The 26,193-nt window shown below is 46.1% G+C and overlaps 1 protein-coding gene across 1 annotated transcript in view; it reads right to left on the bottom strand.

Annotated features, from left to right (window-relative positions):
- AXIN1 (axin 1) overlaps nt 1-26,193 on the bottom strand; it is a 79,110-nt gene that overhangs the window by 13,484 nt on the left and 39,433 nt on the right. Inside the window, exons 3-5 of the mRNA XM_054080799.1 lie at nt 17,245-17,385; nt 10,471-10,567; nt 2,558-2,695 (exon numbers count right to left, since the gene is read on the bottom strand). Coding sequence (XP_053936774.1) covers nt 2,558-2,695; nt 10,471-10,567; nt 17,245-17,385 — 376 coding nt within the window. The remainder of the gene's footprint in view (nt 1-2,557; nt 2,696-10,470; nt 10,568-17,244; nt 17,386-26,193) is intronic.

Here is a 26,193-nt window from a genome sequence, read left to right as displayed (position 1 = left end):
GCTACTGGTTGGGAGGGCAAAAGAGCTTACCTAACCATGAGTGCATATTTGATCATCATGCAAACCATCTCCCTCTCTAGTTAGGCAACGTTTTATATTCAAATAGTGAGAATCTCAGCGCTGGATCTGCTTGTCCTGGCTTATTTTCAATTCGCTCAGTTCAGACAAAGACAGAGCGATCTGTACCTTACAATACTGATGTATGTGCTACAACACTGCAGCTTCCATGCACGGACAAGAGGCTGAGGTGGCTAAAAAAGGAATAAGGGAATGTGCATATCTTCTAATCCTCTCCCATGTTGCTCAGAATAAGTAATGAATTCAGAGTTTATTCTTTTCAAAAACCAGAAATCTCAGAGTCTTTTCAGTAAAACATGTTTGGCTCCAAATCAGATGCCTCTTCTTGACGTTACTGCATGATGTGGCTTTGAAAGGGAACCCGCAGGCAGCTCTGTATGGGGGAGAAATATTCTTTTTTCCTAGCTTTTGTAAAATATCTCCAGCTTCTCTGCTAAGCCGATAACTGCTTAGCGTGACCAGTATTCACAGTTTTGCCGGTGCCACTGTGCAGTGAGCCATGCAGACCCAGCGAGAGGTTACCCTGGTGTTCAGGTCATAGAAAAAAAGCCCTGTGATCTATCAGGATTCAAGCTCTCCTCTTGCCGATACCAGCAGCTACCGCACTTTAAATGCTGACCTAAAAAAGCTACAATTGCTTACTCTGAGTTTTTCCTGAATGGCTGATGCCAGATGCCAGCCAGTCAATGAAATACATTCTGGAGGCAGCAAAGAAGTTTAATATATAGCATTAGTGGGAGTCCTGGGCTTAAACATAGATTAAGTCACACAAAAATGTGTTTAAATAGACTTAAATTTATTCTCTGGCACATAGATATTTGCTGATTTTACGGTAATGCTACTGGCAGCTTCTTCAAGGAGGAAGAAGGCTGGGATAATGTAGCCTGGTACAGGTGGGGGCTGCAAGGAAGCCATGGGAGGATGAGGAAGAGGAGGAGGGGGGGAAGAGTGCTCTAGGACTGTCTTAGCGGAAAATGCTGCTATAGTTATACCGGTTTTGTCTAGGAAGCAATAGGTACTGGAGAGGAAAATGGACCAATTCCAGCAGAATAGAAGTCAAATCACAAAACAGCACCTTGCTGGTCTTTTCTAGCTCAGTGCTGGACACAGAGATGTAGGAGTTTGCTGGGCAGTGGTTGGAGCTGGAGGGAAGCTTACCGATCCCTCTGCCTTCCTTGCTTCTCCATGTTTGAAATAGGGGCATGATTTAAAGCAAATGCTATAACCTACAGCTCTTTACTGTTTAAAGATGAACATTTAAAAATATTGATGAATGTTGAAAAATACTCTAACGGGGCTGAAGGGCTTGCCCTGGAGCCCCAGAGGCTCAGCTCCTCTGAAAGCACAGAGCCTTCGCTTCAGGGCTACAGCAGCTATTATCTGCAGAGACCCACAATTTCTTCATGCAAGGCTGTACTTACACAGCCACATGTGATGTTCAGCAATGCTCTGATGTCCCCTGAAAGCTCTCCTGTATCTCCGGCACAAGACATACACGTACCCGTGAAATGCAGTATCTTGAAATAGAAGATAAGGTGGGAATACTGCTGAAGAAGGTGTCTCACGCAGGTAATACTAGATGACCAACACCTCATTCTCTCCCTTTTGGAGCCTGTGGTGGAGCTAAAAGCCTTGCATGCTTCCCTTGGTTCATCTACCAAGTCCTTGAACTCTGAAGGGCCCTGGCAGGACCAGGGCTGACAGCCTGCAGTGCCAAGGGCTGGGTTTCTCCAGCCACCCATGTAGAGTCAGTGCACTTCTCTGCCCAGGAGAGAAGGTTTAGATGCTACATATGACCAGTTCCAAATTTTCTAGGGATATGCTAGGCACTGATGGGCAGAACCCTTTTGTTTTGATAGGAACGGCTTGATAACACACACAAACACCTCCAAGGGTAACATCACCTGCCATTTGGTGACCATTTTTGGGGGAAATAGGGATCACATGAAACCTCACAAGGAAAGGTGAAGCCCTGTTACACTGTCCTCATCCTCACATAGAATCATAGAATAGTTAGGGTTGAAAGGGACCTTAAAGATCATCTAGTTCCAACCCCCCTGCCACAGGCAGGGACATCCCACAAGCTCAGGCTGACCGAGGCCCATCCAACCTTGGGCCCTTCCAGGCATGGAAGGGATTGCTCACAAAGTCTGCGATGGACAGGGGAGTGAGGGTACCAGAGAACATGATGCAAAGCCCCCACTGCATGACAGAAGCAGGCACTGCTGTGCCATAGCTGGGACCTCACAGGAGGGAAGGAATGCTGGAGCTCAGAGAGCCCTGCATGGTCATGGGAACAGCACTGTGGAAGCTCCTGAGGCAATGGGAACCTCCAGGAGCTCCCATGCAAGTGATGAACGTGTCTGTTTGAGCAGGGGAGCATTCACCCTGGTTGCTTCTACAGCAGTTGAACGCTCCTGTGGTGCACAGTACACAGACAGACTCTCAGGCTGGTAGAGGAGGCAAAAAGGTTACTAACCGCTCGAACGCGTTTAAGGCGCTCCTCTAGTTTCTCCTCTGCTTCACGTTCCTTTTGTACTTCCTCCAAACGATTGATCAGTTCTGCAGCAAACTTCTCTGGTTCAACGTGGATATCCTTTGGCATTCGGTATGTACGCTGGGGGAAAAAACACACCAGGGGTTAGTGAAAGACGTATGAAAATCAAAACATTTACTCCGGAGGCTTTGATAACTGGAAATGCCAGTCGTTCTGGTGGGGAACTGAGGGAGGGCAGGCTGGCAGACGCAGAGGTGCAGCCTAGGACCGGCATGCTGGAAGCTGAGCCCCTACCACGAGCTTCCTGGCTGGCACCAGCTCGGCACACCGCACCACACAAGGGAAAGTTTTTCTGGAGCCACAATTCAAGCAGCTCTTTTGGCACCAAGCTCTGCTTTGGGATGAAGTGATTGGTTTCCTCCCAATGTACACATGGTCAACAGGAATATCCAGGTCTCAAAGGAGGTACAGACAAGCCTCAAAAGTCATGCAGTGATGTTTTTGCTTTGATAGAAAGGAGGACTCTTACACACACTTACTCAGCTTACCCCAGGGAGGTCAGCACATGCTGGTCAATCTGCCAATCCAGCCCATAGCCATAGAAAGGAGAGAAAATCCTGTCACCTTCAAAATTTCCTATTTTCCAAATCTGCTATGACTCAGCCCACCCACAAAAGGCCCTCGCTCCCACAAAATATCCTCTCTTAGTAGAGGACCTGCAGGATTGCATCTCAGCTCTTGAGAGCCGTGCAACAATCTCCTGCTTGCTTTATCCATACAGCAACCTTACCAGTGCAAAGATACCACTTTCCTGCCTGATCTGGGTGAACAAATGAATATTTATGGGAGTTCAAGGGCATTCGTGGTTCCCGACGCTGTTACCTTGTCCCTAGATTCCTGAGCTGTGGGCTAAGAACTTTGTGTAGTGAACTATGAAACTCAGCTGCTGTATTTCCCCCTCCATTTTTATACCTTCTGCATTATTTTGTTAAAATAGTAGAAAAAATAAAATGACACAGCAGAGATAAAAAATTAATTTGGAGGAAAAATATATGGAAAATTCAACAGTATAAAAACCTACATTAAAATACTTCAATGCCAACAAGAGAGACATACACACTCTATAGGCCCAGAGATAAAACTGAGTATGAAGACAGAAGATAATTCACTGCAAAAGAACAAATGCAACATCAGAAGCAGACATTGAGCCTGACATCTTTAAAGGAAGATTAGATATCACCCAAATTTACCTCGGACCAGCCAAAAGATCACTGTAAAAGACTAGAATAACGCTTTGCCTCAAAACCTGACAAAAGCATGCAAATCCTATTGGTTTTCTCTCTCTGCCAGTTACTGAGTGGAAGGCAAAGAAAGAAAAATAGAGGTAGTAAGTATCCTACTGATGGCACTGAGGAGCTGAAGACAACTGCCATGACACCAAAGTTGAGTTGCAGAGGATGCAGTAAAAGCACTGCTTGTTTTGTTCACTCAGAACAAGACCCAAACAATGCTGCTGGGAAATCTGAGTTCCAGAGCTCACTGCTGTCACCTTCGCTTCCACACTGGATGGTGCTGGGCTGCAGCGTCCGCAAGGATGCCTGCTTTGCAGGCAGAAGGACTGTCTGCTCTAGCACTTGCTTTGCAACAGGCAGAGGGGTTGACAGCTCCACCTGATGCTGATTCAGGCAGGACGGACTCATCTGAGCCAGGAACAGTCCAAAGAACCATCCCCTTTATCCAGGGATGCAGCCAATAGAGAGGGCGCATATGTGAGCTACTGGGTGGCTTCCACCCCAGGATGACAAAGCGTTTGCTGTCACCAGGACCTCTAGCTCTGAACTCAATGGCCTGGATTAAAAAGAAACATTGCAGAAAAATAAATTTGTTGTTTTCACCAACAAAAATGATGTTTAGTCTTGAAAATTATTGGCACTAAGGGCCCAAACAGCATGTTTAATCCCAGCACCTGGACCTCAGGTAGTTCAGAAACGGGCCCCAGTCATGCTCTGTCATGGGAAAAGCTGTGGAAGAGCAGGTCCTTGCTACTCCCTGGGGAGCTTTCAGAATCCAGGTGATGTTTCCCCATTCCCCCCTTAGCACTTCTGCTTGCCTCAAAAACTCCAAACCTGTAGCCAGGACCTCATGAGGCAGCACCAGCGATTCCCAAGGAGGGAAATCTCTCTTGTACCTGACAAGTCGCAACCTGTTGGGTGATGTGTTCTCTCCCTCTTCTGACACCTCAGACATGCCAGCCCTCCCTGCGGTTGTTTATACGAGAGCAGCACCAAGCCCTGCTCCGTTAGAAACTTAACGAGCCTAACAAAAGTCAGCTTGGTGCTCAGCAATCACAGTCCCGGGTTTCCCCATTGCAGCTACCGCAGCAGCTTCCATAGAGAAGCAGAACCGGGAAAGCATTTCCCTTTATTTTCATACCCTTTGATGCAATGCAGCATCCCAAATCACAGTCCAGAGCACTCAGCAGAGGCTGCAAAGGTAAAAGTTTGCTAACCTGTATGTTCAAGTCCTGTTACAATAAGGTGGTTCTGTCCAGGCTCAGCAGTGCCTCAGGACCACAGCTCACTCCCTCTTCAGGATCTGAAGACATTCAGAACCGCTGCTCTATTCAGGGAACTCGAGATAAAGACAACTTTAGTCTTTCACATCTGATATTTCAGCACGTTTGTCCAGTTTCTCCAAGTTTGGAGGTGACTGAATCTCAATTACAGAAATTAAAATAATTGAACTCAAGAATCTTTAGGATGAAGTCGGTTTCCTCTCCTTGATAAACTGCTGCATCTAGAAAACCCACTGCCCTATCCTTGGGGCATTCCGCTCAGCACACCAGCGTGGAGAGTCCTCAGCAGGCTGTTTGAGGGTGCAAGATGCAATCGCCTCTGTGCAGTCATCCCCTCTGTGCAGCAAGGGTCTCCTTGACCGTCAAAGTTCAACGCAACTGAAATAAACCTCACTTCACCCCACGAAAACCAGTTTATGTGCCTTACGTTGTGCTGGTGGGTGCCTGTAACAGTGGCTCACAGAGAGCTGGCAAGCAGAAGGATGCTTTGAGCATCACCATGGGTCTGACTTCGTTCCTACCTCGAAGGATGAGCCACACAGACTTTCCCAAAACTAACAGTATGGCAGAATAATGAACGCAAATTGCCTGTGCTGAAACAACAGAAACAACTGCAGAGGGTGTCTCTGCCTCCCTGGACAACAAACAGGGACTGCACTGACCTGGTTCAGAAGGCTTAAGATAACAAACTGTTGGAAACTTCTGCCAAATGATGGGCCCGACTTTGGAAGGGAGACATGCTCTATCAAAAACCAGCCAGGCCCGTGCCCAGAGGAGAATCCTTCAGCACGTCAGGATTTTGAACCTGCCCTGGCTTCCTGTGAGCACACAGAGCTCTGCCAAGGGTGTCGTAAATAAACTGTTTATTGTTCTGAAATCAGAACGGCTCTGAATGCTTTTGCTCCAAGTAAAGGGTGCAGCACTCTCTGAGAGCTGGCTGGTTTTGGAGGATGCAGCCCTCCAGTCTGGACCAGAACAAGATCTCTGGCCATTATGGTTCAGAACAGTCAGAAAGGAAGCACTTAATTTTAAAGAATTATTTTATCTAAAGGCACTTTATCAAATGTTTTGTTTAATTATCTACTTTTATTTAATGCCACTAGTGCAGACAAATCTGTCCAGAACCAAACCACGCAGAGTTTAGGAGGTTGCAGAAAACAATGGATGGGAGGCTGAATGCCAGGTGGGCTGGGAAGAAAGAAATTGCTTGAACTGGTCTGGATGGAGCAATCTTTCCTAGTGACAGGATTTCTTGGGGTACCTATCACCAGAACACTGTCCTCTGTCCTTGACATACAAAGTGGCTGAAGCTCTGCTACCTTTGGGAAGATGTGGTCTACTAGAACATGAGATACACAAGCTCTCCCACAATTCCACTTAGCGCCTGCTATCATGTTTTCTCCTTTTCTTGGAGCCAATAGAGTGGGAATTGCATGGATATTGCTCCACGAGGCAGATGGAGTTTTTATGGATTCCTACTTCCCTGAGAAACTGAGGTTTAAGGACCACGTTGCACATCAGACACACCAGCATCCAAAATGTGTGGGTTTACTACGATCTCTACCTGAAAAGGCCGCCAGGGAAGAATCTCACTGTGGCTTGTGTGTTCCCCTTGGGAAGAATAAATCTCAGCTGCTCTGAGATGAAACAGTAAGTTTTCCAATGTCATCACTAGGTAAAGGTCTCTAACCAGTGCCAGGGATCCATGGGTTGGGCTGAACCACTTCTGACAGGGCCAAAGAATCCTGTGTTGGTAAATCTCCCTCTTCTACAGGAGGTTTGATGCCTCCATGATGCTTGAGTAGTTGACGTTAGCTCAAAAGTCAGTCTTGGAGGTAAAATGGGCTAGAGAATCCAGGAGAAAAACACTTTTGTATGCCCGTGTTTCCCAGATTAATAACGCATTCCACTGTGACATGTTTTTAATGGAAAAATGGTGTTTCCATACCAGAAACACTTGAGGCAGAGCTCACAGATAGCCGGATTTCAGCAACCACTCTAGCAGCATTCAGGGATTAGCAAGGAGTCCCGCTGCTGCGAGGCGTTTGAGGAAAATGGCATAAAATGGCTGATGAGAATTCTGAGCAGGTTCCCAGCTCGCAGGAGCAGAAGGCTCATTTAGCTGGAGTTATCAGGCAGCACAAGAACAGGGCTCCTCCTTGTTTTTACAGCATTGCAGAGTGGTCACTCAAGACCTTCTGTTCCACTCAAGAACCCTGTGGAAGCCACCTCTGCACAGAGGACTCAGCCATCAGCCTGACTCGCTTTGCTGCTCCTTCTATTTTTCCTTCTCGTGTGGGAATAACGTAAAGAGCAGCAGCTTCTTTGACTATGGGGCAGGACAGGAGAACTCCTACTCTATGATCAAGCTACAGCAAGAAAATCATAAAATGGCTTCTTTATGTGGTTAAGCAAACAAACAAACAAACAAAGGAATCCCAAGTCTTAATGCTTGAGGTTGGATTTTTCTGAATTTCTTGGGAAAAGGAGAATTTCCCATCCTCTCCTGGGAACAGATGAATGCCAGAGCCAGGGTAAATACAGTGCAATAGCACAGGTACGGCCGCACATTCTCTAGGCTTTCATCCCTCCTTTGGGAACTTGCTTGTTCTTTCCTTCCTTGGTGATCCAAGACTCTGTTCAAATCCAAGAAAGAGATGGCAAACCACATGAAAAGCACCACTCACCCACCGTGTAATCGGTTCCTGCCAGAGGCACAAACCGGAGGTCTCGTTGCTTGCTAGTGACCACCACCCACTGCATTCCTGGGCAGAATGCCACTTCACAGAACTCAACTTCGCTAAACTTCGTGAGTTTCTAAGGAACAGGCAGAACACGCACACCCCAGCATCTCCTGCTGCAGAGCCGGGCATCCTACATAACCGGCACATGTCTTCAGTATTTGGAGGCAGCATGACTGTTGAAACTAGCGGGCAGTTTCCTACGAACACATAATCACTAGTTTATAGCTTTGGACCTAAGTTAAAGCGCCGCTATTAAAAGCAACAGAAGTTCTTTCAGAGCGTAACAGCCCCAAAACTCATTTGTAAGGAAACAGTAAGGTCTCTAAAGGACTTCTGAAATGACTTTTCGGAAGTAGGAGGTCCTCTGCTATCACTAGGAAAACATGCCACGCATTCTGCACGCACTATCAGCATGGACTCTGGCTACACTGGGCAGATATGAAGTCCATGGAGACCTTCACTTGAAGGTTGCAATTTAGTCATTGCTACACGTTTCAAAGCACGCTAACCACCAGGTCCAGGCGGCTGGCGGAGGCCACGGGCTGCGAGATAGCCTAACCACCGGCTCTGGAAAGCAACTCTTGAGAAAACATTTGCATAGGTCCTTGCTAATTGGGGAAGTTCAAATTCAATAAGCATGCAGTTTGAAGCGATTTTAAAAGACTAACTTTATAACATTTCACACCAGTGTTGTCAAAACATATTGTCTAATTACCTTCTCCTTTCTCGGCTGATTGATAAGCGAGGGCAGAGCAGCGCCTCTCTGAAGTCGATGCCAATTCCGTGTCAGTAATTGGCTGCCAGGAGGTGCCAGAGTGTCTGAACTAAACTTTTATTCCCTGGAGAAAGACTAGAACTAACTCGACTCCTCAGTCCTCACCTCCCCTATAAATATGCGTCAAGATGCCTTTTTCCCTGGGACTTAAAATTACAGCGCAGAATGTAATGGGAACAGTAGCTGTTTCACAGAAAAATCTTTGTGAAGCGTCTGTGTGTAGTTTAGGAGGAATATGTAATTCTAAAAGACCATGTAGATAAGTAGGATAATATAAAAATTTATAAGCAGCAGGTGGCCAATTTAAAACTTGATTTCCCCCCCCTTTTTTAACTGGTTTCCAAAAAGGTCGATAAAATTTAATGCTAAGTAAAACTAATTAGCCTGCAAGGAACTGCTGCTGGAATGACACTTATTCAGTTCCACAAAAGAAATGTTTGGCAGATGGAAGTTCGTTAAAGCAGAGCTCACTATACATATTTAATGCTCCAGACTCTGAGTTTATAACCTGCAGCTCATCGAGGCATTGCCAGTGCAAACCATCAACAGAAAGCCACTATTATTTTTATCCAAAAGGTAAGCCACTGACAAGCTTTGAAGTCGGAGAATATTCACTCAGTAGTTCCCACTGTTGGGGAACAGCAACAACAACAACAAAAAAATAAAGGCCAAGCTTTCAAACTTCAACTCTTAACAAAGCCATGCTTACAGTAAAAACGGCATCAAGTGACATAAAAAGGCACCCAGCCAGCCTTTTCAACAGCGACCACACTGTGAAAGCAACAGTGTGAAAAGAGAGGTGACTGAGCAAGGATGGCTAGCGAGCGTCCACAGCCAGGGCTTTTATTGTCAACCCAGTGATCAAAGCGCAGGAGACCCTCTTAAATCTAAGGAAAATAATCTAATTTAAAAGGCAAAACAAAGAGTGGTGGTTTGTTGGATTCTTTTTTTTTTTTTTTTTTAAATCAGATTAAAACAAGGGTGTATTTCTGCTGGTATTGTGCTGCTTTGTGCAGGCAGGATGAGAACAGCTGCGTCAAGTTTGAAGGCACTTCTGGAAAAAGCAGATGGAGGGTCTTTTTTCTCTCCCTATTTGATCTGCACTGGAGTCCAGCTGTCCAAAGAGGAAAGAAGCACCTTTATTCCCTGCTAGATATTAAATGTCACCTGTAACTTCTCACAGAAAGAAAATAATAATAAGGGGAGCCGCAGATGGTGCCGCAGAACCCTAGGAGGTACGCTCACCTTCTGAAAGCTGTTTGCTTACCTGGAGCAACCGGGGAGACAGTATCAGACAAATGACATACTTACGCCTGCACATTCTTTGCTCTTCTGCCTCGTACCCCCAGGCGGGCTTTGCCAAGCCCACAAGAACAGGTTACAGCTCCCTTTGGCTGCCCAGTGCAGAAATACCGCTCAGGACAGCTGCATTTCTCCCCAGCTGACCTTGGCTGAGAGCTACATCAGTCTCCATGTCCAATGGCCTTCTACTCCTCCAGCTCACCTGAGGGCACAGAACCTGCTTGCAGATAGATGCCAGCCAGTGCTTCTGTTCTTGTCCAGGAGAAACAATCAGCTACTGACTGAACAGTTAACAAAAACTATGTTTTTTGGGTAGCCCTGGATGATGAGTTTGGCAGAAGTCATCTTTTCTTAGCATTGTGGATTTCTGTCTTAAAACATCCCCGACTGAATACAGCGCTAAGGGGGGGTTTAAACTGGAGCGAGCAGAGCAACTGCACACTAGAGATCTCACATATTTTGCATATTTACCTCCAGGGAAGGAGATAGTGCTACTTACAGGAATGTGAGGTAGTGGCACACGTCCATTTGCTTTGGCACTTTCTTGCATCTCTCTGCGATGCTGCTTGCGGAGTCTGTACGGCGGGATCCCATCTCTGCCGAGATAAAACAACAACACGCTCTGCTTTAGTGCCTTTCTCTGATACACGACGCTCATTTAAGCCTTATTGCTGCTGAGTGGCAGGTAGGAAACCCCTTTACATTTGAGAAAGGCTTTGCATGCCCAGGGTGAGCACAGCAGAAGAGGAACCCATGGTGGGGATAATGCTCGCCCAGGTCCCCGCACAAGCAGTGCTGGAGCATTGGATGCCAGGGACTTACACAGCACCCGCTGAGAGCAGAGCGAGGCAGGGCACCCGCGACCGCTGCCCTAGGCAGAGGGCAGGGAGAAGGACTTGGACCACATCCTGGTACCTTTTATAGTTGGTTGCTTTCTATAAAAGAGCCTGTAATGTACACAGTAAACTACAGGGCAGGCTAGGAGTGGGGGGAGGAGGAGGAGTGGGAGCTCAGTGAGCATCTACAGCAAGGGGAACTCGGACAAGGAACAAATGGCTTATCAAAGTGGAAGGGAAGTCTCTGCTGCTCTTAAGACGACCCGAGTCTGAAATTATGGGCCGATACTGAAGTTACTGCACAGAAGAACCCCAGAGGAAGCTGGACAAGGTTAGGGAGGGATGCCAAGGGCAGTGACACTCGGGTGAAGCAGCTCTGCTCAGGTTTGTGCCCTTGCTGGAAAAACTGGTGATAAAGGTCTCTGCAGGGGAAGGAGACAGTGGTGGCAATGATCCTTGATCCTGACAGACTGGGAGGTGGGTTCGTGGCTCTGCTGTGAGCTTGGGTACGGTGCAGTTCTGCTCAGTTGAGCTGCACAGAGCCTGTCTGCAAAGACGGGAGCCTGGGGCACGTGGGTCCCACCAATGAGGGGTCACAGCCACCAGGCTTTGCTGAGCACTGCCAGCCATCCCTGGCTGAGAATAACTTCAGGCAAAGAAAGGAAGGAACTGCAGTTTTGTTCTCACCATTGTGACCACTCTGCTTACACTCTGAGACAAGAAGGAGAGTGAGGTGGAGCTCAGGTATGAAATAAGGACACGGGCCCAAGTCCTGGAGATACTGGGTTATTTTGAGGAAAAACCAATGAAAACAAACCAAATCCCAGCCTTGCGCTTGGCAATTCAGACTTTTGCTTCTTTATTTCACACATTTCCCCACTTGAGAAAAAGCAACCGCTTGGGAAGGCTGTGCAACGTCACAGAAAAGCATGGAAATGAATAGGGACTTTGGTTTTGTTGCAAGTACCAAACAATTTCCATGCACAGGCGCTGCCTCCTTCAGTCGCTGCCCCACTCCAAGCAGCGCAAACCAGCCGGTCCCAGCCCATCTCACAGAGACACGATGTTTGCAGAGGCCAAATGTCCTTAGCACCTACCCCCTCTCCAAGTGCCGAGCGCAGCTGCTTCTCCAGAACACAAGCCAAACAGTTTAACCAATGGGTTTTTGAAGTCGAGATGCCATTTGGCAAGGGAAATGCGATTTACTGGAGTGTTTTCCTGCAAACCCGCTGAGTTACAAGTACCAGCCTGTGCAAGGACCGTCACCATCAACTCTCCGTGCCTGCTGCTCCGCTGGCTCCCTGGAAATGTGGGCGCAGGCAGAATCGCCACCAAATTACATCAGACAAATGCAATTTCATGCAGTAACCCAGGCATTCAAAATTAAACGCCATTAAAATGAAATAAAACCTGTGATTAATGACAAGTGCTTTTCAGTAAGAAGACAAATGAGAGAACAGAAAATTAGCCAGGCTAATTACAGCTCTGGCTAGTGGCTGCAGGCAATGCGGGAGGAGGACAAGTGTGTCTGGGAGCATCACCCCAGCAGTGACACCTTGCAGGAGCAGAGCAACTTCCCCAAGCATCGGCTATACTGACAGGTGATTATGATAGCTTCCATTAGGCCGCTTTGTTTTCTTTAACGATGAACCTCTATTCGAAAAAACAACCTAAAAATCGCAACGGTTAAAGAGTTTTATTGCACCACAATATTGCTTTTTCTAGTCTGGCTGGACGCGAAACAAGTATCAATTTTTAGAGAAGAAAAATAAAAAGCCGAGGGACTATTTTAGCCATCACTGGTTGGCATCAATAGACAACATTTCAGCTTAACCGCTGCACAAAACCTGGGTGCCAGAACACAACTTGCACGCTAAAGCCACATGGCCATTCGCAGAGAAAGTGGCATTATATTAGAAGGTGCAATTTTTCTTTCTTTCTCTCTCTTTTTTTTTTCTGTTAATTCTCCCCAGCAGCAGTCCCAGCGGAAAGAGCGACTTTTGTTCCCAGCACAGTAGCGAAAGGCTGATAATGGCCTCTAATCTATCCGGCTTCAAACACATGTTCAGCCCCGCTGTGCTGCCTTTGATGTCATTTTAACTAGATTCCCCAATGCCACCTCTGAACTTGGAACATTCCTTCGTTCAATGTACTGTGCCAACTCAACCAGAGGAAGCAAATTCAAAGATAAGCACTTTAATTTTATCCCAACAAAACCTTATTCAATAGATGGGGGGAAAGCAAGGAAAACCAATACCGTACTTTTGTTTTCCTTTTGTCAGGTACCTTGCTTTGAGATATTTTCAGTAGATAGAGAAATAATATATATATATAAACTTTTTTAGAGCATATCTACTTTTAAACTAAAACTTTCCCAAATTGTTTTTCCTTGTTCCATCACGTGATTTTCTCCAGCACCAGAAAGCTCCATGCTTTGAGGAGCTGGATTCTTCTTGTGGGCCCCTTCCAACTCAGGACATTCTAGGACATGCAATGCGGGGAGCAAGAGTATTTCCATCATTTACTTAACAATAATGCAATTGGTTTGCTACTGGGGAAATGTAGGAGCTCCCTCTCCTCTCCGAACCAACCCGCAAAAGCCTTTGGGGAGCAGGGAGTTTTTGCTGTGGTGCTGCAGTTGGACTCCTCTAACAATGGCTTTCTTTGCTCCTCCACAGATGGCCCCCAAACCCAACCATTAAACCTAACAAGTTGGAAATTATCATTGAGGATCTTTTAAGTAAAAAAAAATCTGTTAAACTTGTTTAAATACAGCAGAACTCAAAGTCATTCTAGATCACAGGAAACAAATGTACAGCCAAGTTGATATTTTCTACCAATTACTCTTATCAAAGCACCCCCATCACTGAGAGACTTTCCTCACATAAAGAAGCACGATGGGAAAATTGCCAGGCATTTTCCATTCATCCAAGGAATAATATTTTATCTGTCAGATTTTTTTTAAGGAGTAAGCACTGTCCTAAATCCCTTTGCTCTGAGGAATGGCCATTCTTACTCTAGGGCAGGTTGGACTGGAATGACAGAAGAATGAGCATCTCTCAGCCCAAGCCCACCAGCTTCCCAAGCGCCTGGAGGAAGGCAAAGCTCATCTCCCCACCAAGATAAGCCAGGACACATGATAAGATCCAGAGGAAGGAGTATTGTTTGGACAAGGTGCTGGGGTAGAGAGGAGACATCACCTCCTGTTTACCCATTGTAAGTTCCTGCAGATAAAAAGAGGAGAAAGATACGGCATTTCTGCATTTGAATTGGAATATCACATGGTGATTTAATGCATTTCAGCTTCTGCCTCTTGCCTTCCTACTTAGATTTGCCTTAATTTCCCCTGAGTGTCTTGGGACACCCCACCCCACCCCACCCAGAGGCTGTCTCCTCGGCTTGAGAGGATGCTATGCTATCCATAAGTGGGGGTTATCTGAGACAGCAAAAGCAGCTCAGAACTCGCCATCGCAAGCCTGGGGCAGGCTCTGAGCAGCTCAAAGAGGGGAGGCAGAGCCCTAAAGCCCCGACCCAACACCAAACACCAGCAGTGAGCAGCTCAGCCCCACCTGCATCCTCGGCACGCTTGCTGGGCTAGTGCTCGCCACAGCTTTTCACCGTGCCCTCTCCGGACCTTGCCTCCACATAAACCAGCTAAAACAACCCAGCTGCCATGCCGATTATAAAAACAGGTTTCAGCAGAGAGGACCGGAGCTGTTTTGCCTACAAGGGCAGAGGAATTTGTATGACACAGGAAGACTGAAAAATAACCAGCGGAGTGCAGGCATTTAAGAGCAATGTTTTCTAAGCCACTCAAAAAGCAAACTCCTCGAACAACAGCGACTGATAACACCATCGTTACGTAAGCTCAACCCATTACAATAGCATTTACCAGTGTTTGGAAAGACATCCTGTTGAAAGTTTGTCCGTTAGGCAAGTTGGTACCACAAAAATGACTTTTAAAAACACGTTGGGGAGCTGCACGCTCCCAGAAAGCCTGTGCCTGCCTCCTTTCGCCCCAGCTTAGGAGGCCAGAGCATCACCCAGGTCTTTGCTAGCAGCTTTGTGTAGCTGAGCTGTGCATGCAGCCACGTCCGAACCCTGCTTTGCCATGATCACTACAATATCAGAGCTTGGATGGGAGCTGGTGACATCTGCAATACCTTGAGGTTCAAGCTGGGCCAAGACTGGAAGAGTACATCTTGCATCAAGCCCTGTTCTCTGTGCGCCTGCCTGCCTTCATGGTTTACTATTAGCACTCCTCAATTAGCCGACCTTTGCATCCTGATTGTCTGGACACATTTTTCTCTGATGGAGGGTCAGGGAGGTTTCCATCGTGGGATCACACCCAGTTCATGTGCTGCCTTGGAGCAGAAGCCAGATTTCTGTATTCTCGAGCTTGACTGCTGTATGTAAACAGCACACGCAGGGAAGAACTTCGCTCATCAGCAAATGAAGCTTTTATTGCCATTTTCCTCAGAGGAGGCCTAAATTCAAAGCACGGAGACATGCAAGTCTTGTCAAGCAGCAGGAGCCCCTTCTTTAACTTGCGTCTGGTTGTTCTTCATTTCTGCTGCCTTGAGCAATTCTGCAGAAATTCCTTTGAAACTCAGGAGGCAGACAGGTTCAGCAACGCCATGTAAAAACCGAACAAAACCTGGAACTGGAATTTGAAAGGATGTAATGAAGAGCAAGTGCTGAAAGCAGACAGTCTTTGTAAGCCAAAGGTCAAGGCTGTATGTCCAGAATCCCAATTTGAGGATCAATCTGCATGCATCCAGCTTGAGATGCACAGAAAGAAAGATCACAGGCTTACCCGTATGATTTTTTAGACTTAAAACGAGGCACTGAGATGGGGGTAGTTATTAGCAGAAGGCAGTGCATGTGTCAGTGGTAATTAAAGTCCTAGAAGCAGCCTATGGTGGGCATAGAAAGGATAAAATACCTAAAGGAAAAAGGAGCAAAGAAGAAAGAATGCATAGGATGGTCAAACAGAAATTTTTCTGACAGTGAAAGAAATAAATTATGGCTACTGAAATAAAAATAAGGAGAGTGAAGGATTCTGGCATGACTGATCACAGCTTATCGCAGGTGTAACCATCAGTGCAGCCCCACCAGCGGAAAAGGAAGTGCTAAAAGCTAATTAACTCTGAAGAGTTCTTACATCTGTCTCTCCTGATAACAAGAAGTTACACGACCCCTGCCAGCCTCAGAGTACTCCTCCACATAAACTGATGAATATGAAGAATCACAGAAGGATGTCGCAAAGCAGCTGGATTTGTACCAGTGGAGCCATTAATTAGCGGCCCTTTGCAGCTTTCTGTCCTGGAGGATCCTCTGCCTCCCACACTCCTTGGGCCAAGGGCTGCCTCTCCAGTTTGCAACAAGCCATGGATGCAGTCTGAGGTGGTGGCAGCGAGCAGAGAGGACTCAATAACCACTCCCAAGAGGCTCTAAGCCTCTGCGGAGCCAGAGACAAGGATGCTGCTGGCTCGCGTTGAGCCATCCCACGTGTTGCACAACCACCAGTTAACGGAGGGCAGGTGGGGAACTGCTGCATTAACAGCATCCGTGACTCAGGCTGGAAAGTTTCTCCAATAAGGTCTGACAGCTCCTGACATTCACAGTGACACTAAACAAGCCTCTTGGAGGACTCTGTGTTTACAGCACTGTCGTTAATAAAACCTTCTCCTCATTCTGTAAACGAGTCATCTTTTTCTTGAAGAATCAAAGCATTTCTGCTCTACAGAAAGACACTTTGCATTTGCACTACTAAAAAAACAGACCAAATATTGAATATTTTCCCCCAAATCCTTTTTTTCCATCACCAAGATGCAGTCACAACAAAATCTCACAACCCCTTTTTTCTCCCTTTGCAGACCACCTTTATGGAAGGTGGTGGGTGAGATACAGGGCACTATCACGAAGGTGGGACCAAGAAGAAAGCAAAACACATTTGGCGACGGCTTATCGGTACAAGCTGTGTTCAAGGGCAGCGGTCACAAGACACAAACTAGAACTGGTCAGTCACCAATCCTCCTGAAGAACACTTGAAGACTGCGCACAGTTTGGGAGCAAAAAAGCTCAAGAAGTACCCAGGTAAGTAGAAAGCTCTGCCTGACATTCAGAAGATACCATACCTCAATCACTTACTACAAACCCATCCAACATTTCCAATGCTTCTTGCACCTGGAAAGAACCATTGCAGGAACTCCAACTGAGCAGCATTTATTTTAGTTTGACTCAAAGCATTTTAGGTTGCTGATGTTCCCAAAACTGACAAGTAGCCTGCACAATGACCAAATAATAAGTGAGAATGACCATGACGTTGGTTTATCAGATATTTCACCCCCAGACCAACAAAACAGCAGCACCACTGCTACGAGACAAACATGCCACTGTCCCACTTCTTGTCCCACCAGACCGGAGTTACTTACACGCTGCTGTCTGTCAGTGACATCGTATCGGCATCACTGGACATGCTCTGCTGCTCGCTGTCGTTGGCACTGGTCGCTGGTGCCAAAGCGTAGCCCGTGTTGACATAGTAAGGGTTAACAGGCTCTCTCCACGACCCATGCCTGCAAGAAAAACGAGAGTCAGATTAGGACACAACCTTGACCACACTCTGCATCACCGGAGGACTCCGCCTGGAGCCCCAGCGCTGGTGACATGCTACAGACTAAGCTGCATTCATATTAAGATGCACTGACAGAAACAGAAACAATTTGATTCATAACTGGAAGCAAAAAGGAATTAATGGAGTAATGACAATGATACAATTAGAGTTGAAGAAAAGAGGGAATGAGACTATATGGAAGAAGTCCAATTCCCATCAGGATTTATGGTGTCCATCAGCTAACTGCTTAGCATTGCTGTTCTATTAGCAAGGTAGGACATCTAAACACACTATCTAGACAATTAGACAGCATTTTTCTTAGTTGGATCAGGCTTCTTTCTACTCTTCCACCACAGATGTGCAGCGCGGCTCACCTATCCTATGCTTGCTTTTATAGCCCTCTCCACTCTAACACGCTTGCCAAGGGAGGGAGGCAAAGCAAGAAGTGGCTGTTCCTTACAATGCCGTACCTAAAAATCAACCTCAAATGTCACACTTGGGTACAAGAAACGCTTGCAAATTCCACCAGGAAGGCCCACCTAATCACACCGGCTTTTCCAATGGACAATCTGGCCATGGATCTTTGCACACATGCCTTGTCCCGTGGATGGGTTATTCAAGTACACGCGCAAGCAGGCCAACCTCCTTCTCTTTAACAAAATGGTAGAAGAGAGACTGCTGCATCAGGTACTTGGGAAGAGAGTTCCTTGCTGAGGAAGAGACCTGCATTAACAGCAAAGCAGCCTGTGAAACAAGGAGGCAGGAGCTCCTTCACACCGTCCACCACTGCTAAAGCAGAGCTACTGCTGCGAACATGCCTCCAGCTTGGTACACCACAGGACAGTCAGGCCACACGGGCATCTTGTTGTCCCTTCTAGTCATTCTGCTGTCTGCCAGAAGGAGGAACAAGCTGAAACATTCCCACCAACACAAAATTACTTAATCCCCCACTAACTCCTCGGCATGAAGAAGTGTTTGTAAGACATCTTGAATGAACTCCTTGGTTTTCCAAGCACTGCTACCATCTCTGGAAAATCAGAGTCCTGTGTTAATTCAGATGATGAAGCTCATCAGCATGATCTTTTATTTAGTAACTCAGTTACTGGCACCTAGTTGACATGGTTTGAAATGAGCCTTGAGCAAACACCTCCAAGGAGGTCACATCACGGAATTTGCGCTTCCCAGTCCTGACGTGAAAAGCTTTTGTGGCTGTAGTGCACTGTTCAGAGTCCTACAGCCAAAAGAAAGCAGTCCCTGCCCTGATGAGATTACACTGAGATAACCCAAGGAAATCATGAGAAGCATGAAGATAGAAGGACCAGAGGGGAGGAAGACACCAGCAAAGGGAAAAGCTGGCAGTTTCTCTATATTTGTGCAGTATGAATGCAGGACAGTGTCTACATGAACCGGGACTAGCAGGAACCCATTTAACGGGGAGGCTTTCAGAATTATTTATGTCTAATCGGCTACTCAGCGTGCAAGGATTGAAGTGTTACTGAAGTATTTGAAACCCCGAATTTGACAAGGCGATAGCCCTCAGTTAGCACACCACTCATAGAGCCCCCACCTTGCCCTTCTGCTCCTAGACACAGAACCAATCGATATTCCCTGGAATACATTGGGTCATGGACATTCACTGGTCACTAGAACAATCATATCATTTTGCAGAATCACAGAATGGTTTTGGCTGGAAAAGACCTTTAAGATCATTGAGTCCAACCATCGATCCAGCCCCGCTAAGTTCACCACTATACCATGTCCTCAAGTACACCTACTTGTCTTTTAATCATGTCCAGGAATGGCGACTCAACCACCTCCCTAGGCAGCCTCTTCAAATGCTTGACAACCCTTTTAGTTAAGAAATTCCTTCTCACATCCAGCCTAAGTCTCCCCAGCACATCCTGAGGCCATTTCCCCATGCCCTGTCACTGGCTACCAGGGAGAAGAGACCAACCTCCACTTCACTACAACCTCCTTTTAGGCAGTTGCGGAAAGCAATAAGGTCTCCCCTCAAGTCTCCTTTTCTCCATACTAAACAATTCCAGGTTCCCAGGCCCTCGTAAGGCTTGTGCTCTAAACACTTTGTCAGCTTTGTTGCCCTACTCTGGATGCGCTCCAGCATCTCAATGTCCTTCTTGTAATGAGAGGCCCAAAACTGAATACAGGATTGGAATTTCTTCACTATGAGAGTGGTGAGGTCCTGGAACAGGTTGCCCAGGGAAGTTGTGGCTACCTCATCCCTGGAGGTGTTCAGGGCCAGGTTGGATGGGGCCTTGGAACTAGATGATCTTTAACGTCCCTTCCAACCAAACTATTCTATGATTCTATGATTTAGGTCCACTATGGGGTCAGATGGAAAGAAATTACCCTCCTATTCTCACTAAGAGAAAAGCAATATTTTATTTGCCACAAACCAACACAACTCCAAGCTGTTTCTCCTTGGAGAACGAAGCTCAGTGTATTTGCAGAGTCCTGTAAAGAGCAGCCAAAATGGTATTGGCTGAAGTTTTTCATTGCTGTTTGAGGCCAAGACAGTCTTGTGGGGTTTCTCCACACTCATGTCCAGCACAGAACTGGTTGGGTATGAACTCTTAGGGGCACCCTGAGATGACGAGTCACCACGGATGTCTTCTAGCACGCAAACTCTCTGACTGTCACTGGCTATTTAAGGCTGGAAATAATTTGAACAAGTTCACCCTAAAAAGTAAGGTATAATAAGTGAAATCCTTACCAGCTCCCCTTCACCAGTCCTCTCCGTTCATAATGGTCAGTTCTGAACATTACAGGAGTGCTGCGTAGTGCAACTCTCCTGTCAAATCCAATATGACAGTTGCGTGATGGAGGCTGATACAACCTCTTAAATTGAAGCAGTTATGATGGCTAGCTCAGACTTTCCCTGAGGGCAAAGACAAGGATGTTTTTTGGATAGCCCAATTAAAATACAGCACCAACTTCTAGTAGAACTTCTGCTGGGACTCTCTGGAAGTGGCATGGATTATTCTAGCAGTATATTAAGATAGCAATATGATATATAGAACAAAATGCACAGTAAAGCAATTTCTCCTTTGTGTTTGCTGATACAAAGACAGATCGGAAAAATTTCTTTACTGAAGGAGTGGTGAATCACTATAAGACACTGTCCAGGGCAGTGGTGGAATCTCCATCCCTCGAGGGGTTCAAAAAAACATGTAGCCACGGCACTTTGGGATATGGTTTAATAGGCCTTGGTGTTGTGTTGATAGTTGGACTAGATGATCTCTTAGAGGCCCAACCTTAATAGTTCTATGATTCTATAAGAGTCCATGTGGTATAAATATGAGATGGCTGAAGGAACCAAGAGTGAGCAGATAGGTGCTGGGCAGTTCCTGGATCCTCTGGAGGAGTCAGGATGGACGGGCTCTTCTGCAGCCCAGCCCTGTATGGCTCTGGGCTTCCCACTCAGGATGTAGGCAAGAGACTGGTCACAATTGTTGTGTTTAGCTAAAATTACACACTTAAGCATGTATACAACAGGGATTATTTCCATTTTAGCACTGCCTCTAATACATCAATGCAAATGTAAACTTTCAGTAAGCGTAAGTAGATGGAAAGGGTGTAGGATTTCAAAGCAATCATAACAGGTTACATTACTTTTGAGGAATCCATCTGTATTCAATCCTTCTCCTAATGTTCCCTCTCCCTGACAACTCTCTTCAGCTGGCTCATATCACTATTTGAATGTTTTGTGCTGTGCCTCTGAAGAACGCTTTCAACATCTATTAGGAGGAAGACATTAAAGGAACGTGGAGTCTAACAAAAAAAAACTGGTCACTTCTGATCTGGGAGGGGAGGCTGCTTTAAAAGGGATACAGGCACATTCAGAGCGATTTGAAATGTCAGCTAAAACCCTCGCATAGTGAGCTCTGTGTGCTGATAAGGGCGATAAAAGGAAAGGTGAACATTTAAAGTTAAACTTCACAAAAATTCCTGCAGACTTCCATATTTCTTTTCCTTTGAGACAGAAAGAGCAATGGACGGTTTTGAAACGAACACAGAACATTTCACTCGTTGCAGAAATAAAGCTGCGTGTCTCTTCTGCAGCTCTCAGTTGGCTCAACCCTCAAAATAATCACATAGGGAACAATTATAATAGAGACCACAGCGACCCAAGTAAGTCAACGTGACCAGCTGCCTTCTCGTTGCATAAAGCCCTCCACGGATCACTGTCAATTCTAGGAATGCTGACAAGGGCCAAAACGGGCAGAGAAAACCAGCAAGCACCTCCTTAAGGCTTCCTTCTACCTTATTCTGCATGTTGTCTCAGCTGCATCCCATCCCCAACCTGCCACTCCTTCAATCAAGACCAGCATTCAGCATTCTGAACATCAGCATGGTCAGATCTTCGAGCTGCAACCTAAGTGAGAACAGAGGTAAGGTCCTGTTGGGTCCGCTTGCCCTAGCTGGAGTTCCCACTGCATGGGAAGTCCCTAAGGGCATCATTCTCCATCCAGTCTGGGATTTCCAGTCTCCTTCACGCAGCTCCCCACTGATGGCTGCTTCAATTTTAAATTAAAGACACAAAGTCCCCAAGTTCTGTCAAACATGTTACTCTGCAAAAAGAGAAGGCTCTGAGGAAGCATTGCATCAACTTCAGAATCCACAGCAGGAGAAAGATCTCACAGATCCTGCCTGCAAACCAAATCCACATGGCACCCTTTTTGGTTCTCAATAATTACGCACGTCCTTCACTGATGTTCTTCATCAAGCATGGAAAAAAAAACCTAAGGCAAGAAGGAAACTTCCTTGGAGACTAAAGACCTGTAGACACCTAATTTCTGTAGAATTTAAATTTTCACTGGAGGGAATAAGTTGTGCAATGCTCCACTGGCAGGTCTGAGCGATGTGGTCTTCCCTAGCAGTTCCAGTATGGCTGGAGCAGCTCCCAGTCTAACAGGGAAGCTGATCAGGTTCATCAGGTTTCATTGCTTCTTCATTCTTTTATTCTATCTTCTTCAGATCTAGCACTGAATTTTATGACACTGACATTTTCTGGGAGAAAATTTTTACCCAGAAGAACTAAAGTTGTGGTAAAACCGAGTCAGGCTAGCAGTCCTCGCCTTGACAGGGTCCCTCACCTGCCTGACCCTGAGATAAGTGCATCTCCAAACTCCCTGATGACATGGCGAGGCACCTCCAAACCCCTGCACTCTCAAGAAAGCAGCAGTTTGAGACACTAGATTACTAAACCCAAGACAGAAAGACTCCTGAAGCTGATGACGACAAAACCCCGACGCACTCTGCTTACGTTCCCCCTCAACAACACTTTCAGAAGACTTCCTCCCACGACATACTCCAAACCTTTGATCACCATGGTCTGGCAGCTTGGTTTTAACATGGAGAAATCCCATCTTCTAGAACAGCTTGAGCCATGAGGCAGCTGGTAATCACTCAAATTTCATGAGCTGCCTTGGAAAGCTCTGAGCTAAAAGAGACGTGAAGATGTTGGCAAATCCCAGGAAAGGATACCTCAAAATGGGCTCTACAGAAACTCAAGCTCTCTCACCACAGACGATGGCAGGTCAAGCAGCTGTGATACCCTCCCACCTGCACAGCAGCAAGGAGCCTCATGGCAGGACACGATTGCTCCTTTCCTCTTTCGGTGGGTGGTGTTTGAGCTGATGCATGGTGCCCACAGACCACGGCTGCAACTCGGCGAGACCCCGTTACTGACCCTCTGCCTTTTCCCCCTGCTTTTTCACACCAACTTCTGACAACTTAGTTTAAACCCCCTAGTGCTGTGTTTCTAAACATGACCATTTCCAGAACTATATTTGCAGGGGGAACCAGGACTAAGCCCTACACTTGTTTGGTGTCTCTGGTATTTTGTCTTTGTGACAAGGAGGGCACAGTCTAATGTTCAGACATCCTCCCAGCTCATTATTGTAACGTCTCCCATTTATCTAGTATGAAAAAGCTAAGTTTTCCTTTTAAAAAGTTACACCCTTCCACCCAAGATAAAAAAAAAGCTTTCACAATGATAGCTCACTGAGCCTCTGGCTGGCCAGGCACAATCGGAGCTCTCTTACTTCCACCAACACGCGGGTGACTGTCACATCCTTCATGGACAAAACCACATTTCATTATCACAACCAGTCAATCAGGCTAAAAGGTGCACGTTAGCTTACGGTGTATGAGCCGAAGCAAATCTCCTCAGCATATTTAAACAGCATGTGCTGACACCAGTGTCTGAGCAGCTGGGTCACCTTTAAACAAGAGGCTGGAACAGCATCCACCAAGAAGTCTGACTTACAAGACTACACTAATTCACCACCCGAACAGAAAAGTCTCCTTTCCCAATCCACGGCACCAAGAAGTGGTGGTCAGAAGTGACCAGAAGAGTCACACCATCTTGGGAATAAAACTAGTAGAAATATCCTAAAGCATTCCCAATGTTCCCCAACACATCATCACAGGTATCTTCTGAAGCCAAGAATAAAACGTCTATGAAGATGTAAAGCTGAAAATGTTTACTCCTGACTGGATTTAACCTGCACTAAAGACACAGAGTCTGCTCAAGAGGTTAAAATTGGAGATTTAGCTGATAATTTGATTGCAAATCCTCAGGGTTGCTCCACTTAAAACTCTTCCCAATTACTGCGTGTACTCAGACACTGCTGTGCATCTCAACTTCATCACTGCCAATGTCAAGCTAATCACATGTGTTCTAGGCAAGGGCAGCTTCTTCAAAGATCACATCAATTCTGGACAAGTTAATCTGTTCTTTGAGCTCTCCACATGGCTCTTGCCAAGAAAGTTCACTTCCAGCCCTGCAGCCGGCGAGCGCAGTGGCCCCGGCGCTCTGCAGACAATTCAAAGGAACCAGATCAAAGTTGTGTCTTACAAAAAAAGGAAATCTGAAGTTTGAAAAGCAACAGCAGCTTGTCACTTGAATGCTTAAAGACGCCTTCTGCATGCTCCAGCTATCAGGGAATTTATGATTATAGTCTGGCTTTTAAAAGCTGATGAAAAAAATAACGCTCTTTAGCGCTCCTTGCCTTTGCAAATCTGTATCTTCTTCTGTGCTTATTCATCCTCCTACGCTGGAGGAAGAAGGGAAATAAATAAAAACTCAACCAAAAGTACAGATAAGGCCTCTTCTTCTCTTTTATTCTAAGGCATTCAATTCCATTTTAGGAGTACACAGAGATTATTTTATGGGGAGCTTCAGTAGTTATTGTAAAGCATTAAAGTACAGTTACCCAAGATCTACCCAAGATCTGAGTTCCCAAGTTCTCCTCTGCATTTACCAAGGACACACTACTTGTTTGGCAGGACTAAGGTACAGTTATTAATTGAAACCAATTATTTACATCACAGGATATAGGTGAGAAAAGCGGTTTAGACTTTGTCGGAATCTAGGAAGCAAGCTGAAATACAGGAAATAAATTGTTTGCCTTAGGAGGCAAATAAAGACTATATAGGCTAAATATTGCAGCTGCATTGCACTGTTGCCACCTTCACCTTCCTAAGAAAGGCTTTCAGACAATGGGATGGAATCACTGTGCTTCAAGGAAACTGCAGAACAAGCCCCTCAAGATTTCATCTGCCCGTGCAACTCCAAACAAGCTCCGCCTTCCCAACAGAGGCAAGGCTGGGCGCATCCATCGCCCCAGTGCAATTCTGTATTTTGTCCCCTAGTTACAGATTTAAAATAAAAATGGTAAAAAACCTATTTTCATAGAATCATAGAGTATCTTGAGTTGGAAGAAACCCACGAGGACTATCAAGTCCAACTCCCATTCCTGAACAGGAAAACCCCAACATTCACACAACAGTCCTTCCTAAAAACAATGCACGTTTTCCCTGGAATAAGACCAAAAAACTAATCAATTTAAGCACTTAATGCACAAAAAAATTAATTAAAGTAAAAGAGAAAATACGAGCAACACAATGTCTACACACCAATTAATAGGGCACTTGGATCACCTGCCTGAAATAAAGTGAATGCTGCAAAACATTCTGTTCCGTATCCAACAATAACAGGTGTCTGCTTAGATTCATTTAATATCAGTCTGAATTTACACCATAACATAAGTTTGGGGTTTTTTTGAAAGGCTGAGACTAAATTGGGACATTTTCTATAAAATATACAGATATTTGTCTGCATTGTTTGTGACTGAACAAGAGCCTTACTGCTTTGGAGCAGCCTGGCTCCACCAGTCATCCAAAAGCCTCTGCAGTGACTTAAGAAGCTACAAAACCAGGGCAAACGCAGCGCAGAATCGTAGAATAGTTTGGGTTGGAAGGGACCTTAAAGCCCACCCAGTTCCACCCCTGCCATGGGCAGGGACACCTCCAACTGGATCAGGGGCTCCAAGCCCCATCCAACCTGGCCTTGAACACCTCCAGGGATGGGGCAGCCACAACTTCCCTGGGCAACGTGTTCCAGGGTCTCACCACTCTCATCGCGAAAATATTCTTCCTTATGTCCAGTCTAAATCTGCCCCTCTCCAGTTTATACCCGCTGCCCCTCATCCTATCACCACAAGCCTTTGTGAACAGTCCCTCCCCAGCTTTCTTGTAGCCCCTTCAGGTACTGGAAGGTCTCCTGGGAGCCTTCTCTTCTCCAGGCTGAAGAACCCCAACTCTCTCAGCCTGTCCTTAGATGGAAGCTGCTCCAGCCCTCAGATCATCCTCGTAGTCTCCTCTGGAGCCGTTCCAACAGCTCCATCTCCTTCTTATGTTGAGGATTCCAGAACTGGACACAATACTCCAGATGAGGTCTCCCAAG

Source organism: Cuculus canorus, chromosome 15 (assembly GCF_017976375.1).
Source record: "Cuculus canorus isolate bCucCan1 chromosome 15, bCucCan1.pri, whole genome shotgun sequence".
Classification (NCBI taxonomy): Eukaryota; Metazoa; Chordata; class Aves; order Cuculiformes; family Cuculidae; genus Cuculus; species Cuculus canorus.
This window is presented reverse-complemented; position numbering and strand designations above follow the sequence as displayed.